Source organism: Fulmarus glacialis, unplaced genomic scaffold (genome assembly GCF_000690835.1).
Source record: "Fulmarus glacialis isolate BGI_N327 unplaced genomic scaffold, ASM69083v1 scaffold11167, whole genome shotgun sequence".
Lineage (NCBI taxonomy): Eukaryota > Metazoa > Chordata > Aves > Procellariiformes > Procellariidae > Fulmarus > Fulmarus glacialis.
The window spans coordinates 1-13,223 of record NW_009225113.1 but is presented as its reverse complement, the minus strand read 5'-3'; the positions used below and the strand labels follow the sequence as shown (position 1 = coordinate 13,223).

At 34.0% G+C, this 13,223-nt stretch overlaps 1 protein-coding gene across 1 annotated transcript; it reads left to right on the top strand.

Annotated features, from left to right (window-relative positions):
* Positions 1-4,015: 4,015 nt before the first annotated feature.
* PMCH (pro-melanin-concentrating hormone) lies at positions 4,016-5,297 on the top strand. Its single transcript, XM_009582374.1, has 3 exons — positions 4,016-4,252; positions 4,778-4,979; positions 5,248-5,297. Exons 1-3 carry the CDS (start codon positions 4,016-4,018, stop codon positions 5,295-5,297), a joined length of 489 nt encoding a protein of 162 aa, XP_009580669.1.
* The last annotated feature ends 7,926 nt before the right edge of the window (positions 5,298-13,223 follow it).

Below are 13,223 nucleotides of genomic sequence, written 5' to 3'. Positions count from 1 at the left end.
CCACCTTCAAGAGAAAGTTCCAGGCCCTGGGTCCAAAATGAGCAAATACACCGATAAATATAAGATACAGCTAATACCCAAGAAGGGGTTGGGATTTCAGGTACAACTCAACCTCATTACTTCCTACTGACCGGCTGTACCCAGCTTCTTATGAGATGTGCTTGCTAGATCCCATTTACATTCTAGTTTGAAGCAAAACAACTGGCTAGCCCAAAACCAGTATAGGAAATCCAGCATTCCTCTCCAAGGCTTAAGAAGGAACTGCAGTTCCTAAGTAATAAATCCTTTCTAGAGTTTTTTTTACCTCCATTTGTACCAGTGCTAAACAAAATGCACAAATCAACAATTAATACCACCAGTCTATTCCTTTTACTCTGCCCAAAATCACAAGAAAAAGGGTCAGAAAAAGAAAAAAATCTATGCCTGAGAAATTGAAACAGATTAACTTAAGTCTCTGACACAATGCACAATGTATATTGTTACCTCTATTGCCAAAATGGATCTCTTAATAAAGTAAATGCCACAAATTTCTTTTTTCTAATTCTAATATATTCAGTTATTTATCAAGGTAAGAAAATGCTTTCTTGTTATTCAAAACTACTCAAATATTTTAAGTGCCCTGGAAATACAGGTCTCATCCACACAACTCCATGCTTTTACATTCTGTAGGGATAAGAAAGACAGTCTGCATTTCCTTCTCTGCTACTAGAGGATCACACAAATGAACAAGCACATCATGAAGAGTTTGGTTTGATTTTAAATCAGTCTTCCAAAGTCTCAGTACATGTGGCTCTTGGTTCAAATGACAAATATCTTCTAACTACACTCAAAAAGGACTGAAATACAGCTGTTTATATAAAACTTACAAAATCCAAACTAAAAAAAAAACCCCCAAACCAAAAAATACCAAAAACCCACCACCTTTTAAAATCAGAAGTAGTATGCTACTGGGTAAATTAACATTGACCAGGTATTTTTGTGCTATTTTAAGATTCAGTAAAATGATTTGTTAAGGTTGCTTAAATACTCTCTCTTGCATTGCAAAGTTTTTCAATTCTGATAATATTAAAAAAAAAAGGGCTTTTTTATTTATTGTTCAGTCAATACTAGGCATTAGGCTCAAACACTTGTACATGGCAATTACAGTAGTTACAAGACCAAATAAAACTACTACAATTGTTTCTTAACCCATTCCTAGAAGAATTCAAAATGAGTATGAGACAAATTCCAGGCACATTATCACCTAGATTTTATTTACTTACATATACCACATCAGATTTCAGATGTTAAGAGTTCATATTTCATTATAACAAGACACAAGGTAGAAGCAAGAAGAGTTTCTCAAAATAATTATTGCTCTGTAAGCAGCACTAGGTTATTATTTACTACAAAAATAAAAAGCCAATTTGATAAATAATGGTAAAACATAGAAGTTTGTATATTAAAACATTTTACATTTTTACTAAAATTGAAAGTTTCAAGATGGAAAGGAAAAATGCAGACTGTGTTAGGATTCCCAAAGGCATTATGAAGAGATGTACACAGTGCATTGCATGTCTGCAGGTGTATAGATGTTATCTATTGCCCTGAACAGGCAGAAAAGTCACTGAATTTATAGACATATGCTATTCATTTCTTCACAGTCTAATTAGAAGGTTCTACTAATTATCACTAGAACCACCTCAGATCTTCAACAATCCTTAAAAATTAACAGCCAGTTCAAGAAGCACTAGAGGATACTGGGGGGAGTACCATAAGTTTGCCCTGATCTTATATTCTTCCATAGACATCAGTTTAAAGACACAGTAGACAACCTAAACAGACATTGTAGATGGACTTTGCAATTGATCCAGGTCAGGAGGTCTTATTTTAACTGTGCTTTGTACTAAATGAAAGAGAAGCATTTGAAAGTAAGCCATGTGTGATATATGCTACATACCTGTGGGTACTATTGCTTCAGATAAGCAGAAGCTCTTGCCACATACACAATTACTGGGTGGATAGCTTGTTCCCCAACTCTTAATTCATGTACCAACATAGAAAGAGAAAGGTTTGCTGCCAATGGCAGCTCCAAAGCACTCCTCCTGTTCTGCCTAGGCTGAGCTAAATGAAAAGTACCATTACAGAGCACACATGGCTTTTGCTTTAATTGAACAAAACTGTATAAATACTGAATGTGAGGGAAGAATACAAATTAGCAAAGGGAGGTTGGATGAGAAGTATAAAACCATATACAATTGACTTTCAAACTTGTCTCCTCTGTAGCCAGGCAATTAAAGTCAAAGAAAAGAAACCACTTCAATTGCCCAGAGGCAAGTACAGGCTCTATAGCAAGGAAATGAAAAGAATGAGAAGCAATAATTCTATTTGTCAGAGATGCTCTGCCTGGAAAGGATTAAATGCACTTTCCTCATTTGGGGGAAAGTGGGTATACCCAAAATGTCTCTTAGTCAAAATCTGCTTAGTCCAGCAGGACATATTTTCCCATGAAACTTCTTACCAAGAAGTTACTTTGGCAAGGCAGTCTGCTTTTCCAGGAAGTTTAGCAATGAACAGCGATTAAAAATACCACAGTTCCAACAACACTGGTCAGTTCTTCTACATAACATCCTCAGTCTGTGGATTAGTGTTGTATCATGAATCATTATTCTTTCAGAAATTCCCTAAGACTATGCAACACCTCTCAGCAGCACTCGTATTTCCTCCTTGGACTTCTTGTAACAAATATAAAGACAAAATGTATACTTACTATCTGTGACTACCATTCGTGTGTTGTAGACTTGTCTAGACTATTAAATATCAATCTTACTTTCTCCTTCACACCACATCAGTGGTAGGTACTAGTGAAGACCATCAGAAAAATAAAAAATAAAATTAAAAAAAAACCGAACCACTGTTAGAAATCACTTTTGCTAATAAAAACTTACATTTTGTTCCTAGTGTATGACAGTACAGAGAAAAAGCAGGAAAAGCAAAACGGAGAGTGAGGGAGGAAAACAAGGGGGAACCAGTACTCTTTCTGCTTAGTCAGTTTCTTGGAAATTTCCTAGTGGTTTGCCTTGACTAGCAGGATGTTTGGTTCCCTGCACTAACCTAAAGGTTAAAACAAACACCAGTTTAAGAGACGGGAACCAGCTAAGAGCCACACAGCCACTGAATAAGTGGTTTGTACCACTGACATTAAGAGATTAGCTAAAGTTGAGCTGGCCCCACTCCAGATAAGGTTAAAAAAAAAGTTATGCGGAAACTCCTATATTTCTTTCCACATGATAATAGGTAGACTTCAAAGACTTTTAAAATGAAAAACTGAAGTTTACTTTTCTTTTTACATTCTTAGCAAGCATATCTGACTACATTATATTTGTATCTGGGAAAGGTCCATTTTCAGAAAGAAAATGCAGAAAGATATAATTACTTAGGTATTATTAAAGATTTCTAGACACAAGCTCTGAATAATGTAACCTGACATAATGGACATGGAAATATAAATTAGTGATTTCAACTTTTACACAGTAGCAGTCTAAGCTATTTTTAAATTTCAAGCTTTTCAACTCTAGTGAATCAGTTTCAGTCAAAAACTATGATAGATCACAGTTTTACAACAGTTCTGCTTACTTATGTAGATTAGTTCCTTTTCTTAAATTGCCTTAACTGGAGGTAAGGCTTTATAAACAACACAAATGGACATCACTTTTTCTGTGAACTTTGTTATACTGATCCATCAAAAGGAACTAATCTGTGCTGTTCTAAAAACATACAAAGAAACAAATTATCCATGCTAAAGAAATGTTTAAGTAGTTCTAAACAACAGATGGGATTAGAAGGATTATAGAAAAGGTTACTCCTAAATATGAGTCATTTTAAGACAGTGAACTCAGCCATTGAAGTAGTTTCCATTCAATCTGTAAAATATATAAAGTGGGCACAGATGGAGAACACATTAATTTACAACTGGAAAAGCTTTCTTAAAATTTGAAAACTGCTTAACTTCTATGCAAGCATTAAGTAACTAAGAATGTGTATCTCATCATACATGTTAATTCTCTCTCTTTTTTCTCAAGGTTTTCTACTCTCAGTTTCAAAATCTCTGCAAAAGGTAGAAGATGAAGATATGTTGCTAACCACATTAAAGCTAGGAAAAACTCTTCGAAATGGAGATAGAACTGCGAGCAGAGGAGCTGTACCTTTGCTGAAGCATTATAAGACTGAAGACAGCAGTGTTTTGGATGAAAAGGATGACAGAAACATGAAGGTTTTGGTGAGTTTTCAGTTTTACATTTTGGCTTAATTATAAAATGGAAATTCCCTTTACAGCCCTTTAGAAAACAAGTACAATAATTTAAAGCAACAACCTGGTGAATATACAAAAATATCAGTTTAGCATACTATAGTCAAGAATAAATTTTCAACTCTAAGTATCTAATTCCAAGATTTTAAATGTGTAACTTGGACAGCTGAATAAAAGGAATCTCATTTTTACAGAACTATATGTAGCCAAAACTTGTGGGGAGAAAAAGCTTGTATTTTTCCAGCATGTCCCTATATGCAGCAACAGGTTTTTAACTTCACCAAATATAAGACTCATTATTTTATCATGTTCTTTACCATAAAACCATTTCAGCCAAAGATGTAATGCAGGTCATTACTTTTAAAATATCATCTTGAAAGATAAAATACTTGCACTCCTGAGTATAAAGAAAAAAAAGTCAAGTATAAAAAGTGAACACAACTGACTTTAAATAAAGATAAACTGCTACTCTTTTTTCCCTTAAAACAGGACACAAGTTCCAGACATGATTTCTTAAATCATGTTATGCCAATCAGCTTAGGTAAAAAGCAACTACCTTATCTTGCACTGAAGGGAGCCATGGCTTTTCCAGCTGACACTGAAATTCAAAATATTGAATCAATACAGGAAAGAGAGACTACAGATGAAGAAAATTCAGCTAAATTTCCTATAGGAAGAAGGGATTTTGACAGTAAGTATATTTTCATTTTTACACAAAAATTACTTCATTCTGGTAAAGTATAATGTAATGTCTATATAGCAATTTGATAAAGGTTCGTTTAGAAACACCATGTCATGTTTGGGATTTCCTAGGGCTGATGAAATCTTGCATTTCCAGTTTACATCTGTTGTGATTTGGTGCACAGGGGAGGAAGCAAATATTAAATTAATATTTCCAGAGGGTATAAATAATTCTAGCTCTTTGCTGATTTAAACTTCCAGATTTTTTTTTCCTGTAGTGCTCAGGTGTATGCTGGGAAGAGTCTATCGACCTTGTTGGCAAGTCTGAAAACGAAAGATCTACACCACCTTCTTTGAAGATTAAACATTTTATTATTAATTTAACGTAATTTGAAGTTACTGTGTTTTAGTGTGGCTATACATATGCATCCAAAACCACTTTCCCCTTGCATTGTAGAGGGAAACATAATTCATTACCAAAAAAGAACATAGCTGTAATTACTAACTATGTATTGTTATCAAAAAATAAAATAGTAGTAGCATAATCCAGACTTGTATTTGTCTAATATTACGCATAAGTAGCACAAGCTACTTCCACTTATTTAAGTATGAAAAGAAGCAATTAATGAATTTCACTGTTTTCTTGCAAAATTTTACAACTTCTGAACCAGTCAACGTACCATGTATGTTTGTTTTGTTGAAACAAAAATTTATCATTGAAAAAAGTGAGTTAATTTTGCCTGACCAGCAATCAACTTATTCTTGCTTGCAGTTTTGCTGTGTTTTCTTTTTCCACCGACTTTGCTGTCCAATTCCTTCTGAGGGATGTTTGAAGTCTTAGGTCTTTTAGCATTTTTTTGCAAAGATGGTTCACTTTCCCTATCACAGATTACTTTGTCATTATTCAAATCCATCTGTTCATTCTTGGAGTTCTTGTTTCTTGGCTGACAACTCAGCTTTCCCATTTCTGTATAACTTCTAGTCTGGTGAACATTTTCAGAAATAGTTCCAAGCACTGGTACATCAAGACACGAATTCATACCTTCTGTCATGTAAGAATATAAAAAAAACATATGTGAAGAAATAAAAAGTTACCTGGGATTATTCATCCTTTTTCTATCAGGACTGTCATGTGATTTTTCAATCAAAACTAGTGCTTTATCAGTAAAACAAAAATATGCTGGTCATTGCAGTTACATTTGCTATGTGTTCATAAGTGTACTGACAATTTAAAATGACATTGCTCAAAAACATGTAATAGCAACTAACTTAGGGAATTGGATTTATAACTAAGATATTGGAAAAGATGCTTAAAGGGCCTAGAAATTATATATATGATATGGTTTATAGTGGAGTAAAACAAATTTTTCCCTTTTTTCAATGGCAAAAATACAAATTTCACTTAGCTTACTTTTGTAAAATAAGAAGAAACATTACATAATGTATGTAAAATGTATTAATTTTTTTACCTCAAGATACGTATTTCAATCAATACGTATTTTTCAAACAGGTTTATATTTTCAAAGCATTAGCATTACAATTTTAATGCGAGGACATTTAACTGATCATAGCATACACAGAGCAGTGAGACTTGTCTTTTTTTCTTGAAAACATATTTATTCTTGAATTTTACTAAAGCCTTGTTTGATAACATTTGAAATACCAGCTATCACATAGACTTATTCAATCCTACTACAGCTTACCTGTGAGATATCCAGCTTTTAAATGTTGATTTGGTGCAGGATGTATGCAGGTTGGAATTTGGCTACCGTTGAGGAAATGCTGACCCTTTATTTCACTCAACCCATTTTTATACGTACATGCAAACTGAGGTTTGATTGAAGATTGCTTCATCTGCAAATAGCAATCTGGTATTAGCTTTAATTATTTACAAAAGTAAAAGACAACATGTGCAAGGACAGTAAAATAATAAATTTCCCCACTCTTCTGTCTTGAAAGCTTTTAGATCACGTAAAATACCAGAAAAATAAGTATGCTCACATAAAAAATATTTATGAAGTATTCATTTACAAAGTGTAAAGGCTTTCAAGAATACTAGTAAATTTCTCCATTAAAGTCCTAAAATAATTTTTAAATCTTTTTTCATCTCTTTCAGAAAGTTACACATTAACTTTTAAAGCTTCAACCTAAGATTTTCTGTCAAAGTTAGCCCCCCCTTTTGATAGACTGCAAACTCTACCGTTTTGAGTAGCTGTCACAGCTACTACAGTCAATTATCGTACTTCTATCATACTACAATATCTGAGATGTTAGTTCATAAATGCCAAGTATAGGATGAGTCTCACCACTTAACCAATTTATACGTAGAGGAAAGCACAATAGCAACACTGAAAACAAATGATAGATAATACAAACTAAGCTTCAATATACTTATACCTAAAACTGGAATATAAAGTATTATTTCAGATCTTTCTTGGGCAAATTTCAGATTTCCCATTCACTCACAAAATAAAGCCATTTCGTTGTTGAATGCCAATGTCTAACTCCATGTTCGTCAACACCCATATAGCATAAGTTGCCAGCAATCTACAGTATTGAAGAACACTATTGTATCTGGTTCTGCATGCTCACCTCCACCTCCTAGTCTTGGAAGCAGGGAACTTAGTCGCATAGCACAGGTAAATCAAAATATTTGGTTCAAGTACAAAAAATTAAGTAAAATTTTTCAATATATTCAATATACCCATATTTAATGGAATCAATGGTTACAGGTCAAACTTCTTCAGTTTAGACTTAAGTTACAGCTTCACATCAGCTTAGAATTTCAGGGTCAAGCTTTGTACTTCCTGGCCAATTTATCACAAATGCTATAGACTCTGCAAGACAAATCCTGCCCTCACTTCCATTTGAAAGTCTACTGGATTATACAAAAGATGTTGAAAGGTATAGCACAGAGCAGATAATTAAAATATATTAGGATTTTTAGCCACTAATTCTATTACAACAGAACAGGTGAATTCAAATAAATTTGAGCTGAACAGGTGCTACAGTATAAATATCAGGAAAAAGAAAAAGCAAGAAACATTGTCACAAAATAAAAGTTGCTATATAACAGGAATGATTTGTCGAATAAGAGGTTTACAGCCACTTTTCTGATTAAAAACTTTGCATTATGCAAGTCTACTTTTCTTCTTAACACAAGCATGTTTAAATCTTACAGTTCAGGTTTGACCCTTATAGATATACTTTTCTTCCAACTCAAAATCTCAGATTTAGACAGAAAGAAAGAATACATTCCCAGAAACCTCCTTTCACACGGGCCTTCATTCACAAAATTCTGTCACAATTTATGCCACTCTCATCAGATACTGTTTTCACCCATATAAGTTAACAGACTCTAGCTTTTTATCATTGAGATGCAACTTAAGTATCTCTTCATGATACTGCAAGTTGGCCAGATGAACACACCTACAGTCTGTTTAGAAAAAAATACCCCATTTATTTACAGACATAGTTTTTCTTTCTGACTTAATATGTCTGTACATATACAGTTTTACTTTAAACTCAGTATTCCCTTCAAGATTTAAAAAGACCCAATTTTCCCAGTTGTCCACCGCTCTGAAACTGCAAATTCTCTGTGCCAGATAACAGCCTGAGAAAGAAAGGCAGATTTAACAGGGAAAACTAGCCAGCCTGACACTCAACAATTCTAATCTTTTTTAATAGTTAATCTACTCTGTACTTAAAATATTTACCATAAGGTAAGACTATATACATAGACATTTACCAGGTTTTGCACGCTTCAAGTTTATGCCTTAGCTCACTGAGTCATTAAGTGTATGTCGTTAACTTCACACTGTTTTCAGAAAGTGTTTTGAAGGATAAAGCTATACCCAGAATAAGCGTAAAAATTTGAAGTAATTAAAAATGCAACTCTAATCTAGTTTAAATTGTAATGTACAATTACAATATTTAGAATATAAGGGGCTTACATTTTCTTTAAGCTTAAGGTTATTGTAATTTTCATGAAAAATAGTTTCCTGTATTTGCTGTGTTTCTTAAACACTTCATCTTAACTCTTTAAAATTCCCTCAATTCTTAATTATTGTTCAGCAAATGACACACAACAAAAATTATGCAACAATAACTTACACAGAGTTCTATCACATATTCATATTGCAAGAGGCAAATAAGCCACAATTTGTGCTGAGTTGAAGACACAATAAACACAGCATGAAGAACATCAAACTGGAGCAAGAAAGTCTGGTAGTTACCATTCTATAACCAACAATAAATCCAGTTATTTTTTGGGACATCAGGGTTTCTTTTTACCATCCCCATGCGACACTTCAGTAATTCAGTTTGCAGAGAGTAGAATATGTGGAGTCAAAGGACAGAAGTCAAGCTGAAGTATTGAAAAACTTGCAGCACAAACCCATCTGCCTGTTTCAACTTCACTGAAGCTTGAAATATGCCTCAAAACTTCACTCTATATTGCATCACATACCATTTAGTCATTTGTGAATAGCATACAAAGCTTTACCAAATATGACTGTTTCAGCTGATGCTAGTACTAATCTAGAGGGTATGTATAAATCAAGAGTGCAAGACTGAATTTATTGAAGCAGTCAAACTTCCCAACTAGTCTAGGACTGTATATTCACTCGTAAGAACTTTATTACATTGAGTGAGGTAGCAATAAGTAAATTTTAATAGCCTGAAGGCAGAACAAAAGAGCACAAGTCTAGTGCTGAATTAAAAAGTAGAGCTTCACTGGAATGTTTTTAAAGAAAAAAGAGCAACTTAAAACTTGATTGAAGCACACATAATAAAGCCTGTCAACAGCCTGAAATAGCTTATAGAAATTAGAGTTCTTTTACATTAAATTCCCTGAAATCCACTGCTTTGAGGGCACCATCCCAATGATCCAGAGCTCTGGGAGAGCAAAAAGATGCTGGGAGCTCAATTTACTAATCAAGTAGTTGGACACAAATGGCACGCAATGAACTCAGACTTACTATCCCCTCTCCTCTTCACAAGCAAGTGGGATGTTGCTTTTATCCCTGTACGAAGAAAGAAATCCTGCTGCATTTCAGAAAAAGGGGTTCGCTGTTAACACTGTTCAGCTGGAAGAAAGTATGGTAGAATTTAAGACAGTGTTTCAGCACATGTAGGTCAATTAGTAGTCCTAATGAGTAGATAAAGCAGGACATTCTCCCAATTTGACTTCTATATCTAAAGAAGTTTTTCAGTTGTTCGAGATGCCAATATAAAACATACACTTTTATATGAAATATTAATGGTGTATGCTCTATTTATTTCTAAAAGTTAGTTGATAATCTATTCCAGATCTCCTTCCAGCATCTGCATACAGACAGTACTGCCAATATTTAGTCAGTAAGAATGTTGAGATTTGGGGTTTATACACTGGAATGGCATAATAGAATTTGAAAACCTACATCAGTAACAACAAACACATGTTTTTATTTTCTAGCCAAACAATTAGAGTACTATTTGGAAGAGGAAGAGAGATAAAAAGAGAAAATGTCTTTTCTCTATCCTTACCCTTGTCCTTTTAGAGAAAAAAAAAATTATTAAAGGTAAGTTGAAAGAGAAAGTTGAAAAAGGGAAGGGAGTGCAAAGGGAAGACTAACAAAACAATAAATGGTAAGTATCATTGCCAAACCAAGGCATCATGTTATTCAAACATGAAAAATGTCCTGAATAGCTCAGGTAATAGCAAGCTTTTATAGTACTGAAACTATCAAATTTTTTTAGCATAACATTGTACCAGCCTTTTGCTATCCCAAATTAACCTAGTACTGTTTCGAGAATATTTAGCCTCAAATCACCTCATTACTGGGTTTCAAAAGTACTCAAAAGTCACAGCTACGGATCCTAGGAAAGTAGTTTCGGGGTCTTATAGAAACAAAATGGTATTTCCTACATAAGTATCATTTATCAACTGACACTAATAATAAAGTCTTTCTTCAGATTTTGTGCTAAACATAACCTTTTTCTCCCCTCCCCCTCTCTCCTCCAGATACTCATTTTTAGCATACTCCATACACATTGAAACTACTAGTCAGCTTATTGTTCTCCATAATTATATTCCACTTAGAAATAAATATTTCTTGCTACAATAGATGAGACTACTACCTGAGGAAGACTTTTTTCTCTATTACTATGAATTTTCTGCTCACAATTAATAGTGGACATACAGAAAACGCTTGATAACTTCCTGTTGATAGTTTTCCAAGTCACAGTTTATTTGTACTGGAATCACAAATGGGCAAAACAATTCTCTCAAGTAACAGCATTTAGAGAACTAAGCAATGAAAAATAACAGCAGTGCATGAAGTTAGATATTAAGTCATTTTATATAGGCATGAACAAGTCACATGAGAAAGGCAGACTGGGATTTTTTGCTTTGCGGAGCTTTTTCCTTGGAAGGATTTCTATACACAGTAAAATTACAATGAACTTCAAGCATGCCAAGATTTGTTAGAGTTCTTAAGCCACAAATTCTTTTTAAAACTAAAACTACAGTTATGTCCCCAGTTGAAGGGAAATAGTGCCTCATATAAGGAAAGGTTGTCTCCAGTTACATTAAGAAAAAAACATGCCAAACTACTGAAATTCCCTGCAGCTGTTTCAGGGTAAATGTGTTAACAATGCAGCAGGATTTCTAAAACAATGTATCAAAAGGCCAAAACAATCCTAAGTTTACAAAAAAAGATCAGTTACTCTCTCATATATTGCATGCTCACAGCCTGATAGCTTGTGTTCCTTCCTTCTTAACTCCTAAAGTTCTCAGTTTCACACAATCCCATTAGTTCAGGAACAGTATTTTACCTACAACTTGAAAGTCTAATTAATCTTTTCTGGTGCAGAAGAAAGATGAAAATCTTAATATGCAACATTTTTCTTGTCTTAATTTGCTCTTTAACATAAGCAAAGCAGGTGATTGTAGCAGTCCTTTCATTCTCACCAATAAGCAGGACTTACATAACCCCACTGAAATCAACAAAATAAGTAGTCAAACAATAGGGTATCCACCCATTTCAGATAAATGGAAGTATGATTCAAAGAAGCAGACATAAGGTTGGATGAACCTTTTGTAGATAAAATACCTCTCTCCTGTCCAATTAAGCTTTCTACATATTTTTATAAAGCAGAAAGGAGTGATATGGACAACTGGCAACACGAAACATAACTTAGTAGAAGTTCTATAGACCTTTCTGAATTAAAGACTCCTTCCATAAAATACCATTCACCAGAAGACACTTCATTTCAACAATAGATAACAAACTTGAAATTCTGAGTTGTCTTTCAAAGGAAGATTGAGTTTCTTATTATTACTCTTACCTGCTTCTGCTGGAGGGAATGAAAAAATGCAACACGCTACTTCCCCAGACTTATTTCTCCTCAAGGGATAAAAGCGACAGCTTTGCCTCCTAACAAGTGCTGTTAGTTAGGTGCTCCTTCTGCATCTCTTCCAGTATTAAATGAGGATTGAAAGACAGAAACATTTCTTTGTGTTTCACTGTTGCCAGGAATTTGTTTTGGCACAATGGAAATACCCACAGATTTATTTTATTTTTAAACACCAATTCCAGTTCATAGCTACCCATTTACTTTATCCACTCTCCATATTTTTAGATACTAAACACATAAGCATGATGTTGTGCCCTAGTTCTAAATATTATCAATCTGCACTCCTCCACATAATTCTGCAGAAGTTGTAAGAGATCAGTTCCTCTTAAGTAAGAAGAGGGCATAATGATTTTCTTCCCCCCTTTCTCTCTTTTTTTTTTTTTTAATTTAGAGAAGTGTTTCTCCTTTCACTTCCTAGATTTTCCTAAATTTCTTTATTCAACACATACATCTTGATGGGACTCAGCACACAGCCAAACTTATCATCACTACTGTGTTTTTTTTACCCTCTCAAATATCAGGAGGAGACATGGGACAAGTTCTAATGAGAGATCATGAAATTGTACTATAGACTAACCATCTAACCACTTATCAGAGGCAGCATGGCAAAAAGGTCCTTAGGACAATTTCATGGAACTAATGCTACCATCACACATACTGCATAAGAAATTTCTCAGAAGAATCATTGTCATTGAGAAGAAACATCATGTTGCTATTGTCTTATTCAAGAAACATACGTATGGTATCTCTTCTGAGTTGATTATTAAAATGAGTGTATTATGCATAACAAAATTTACAACTGTGAATTTTACAAGCAACCTGTACACATTTCAAGATGGTTGTATGAAATAATAAT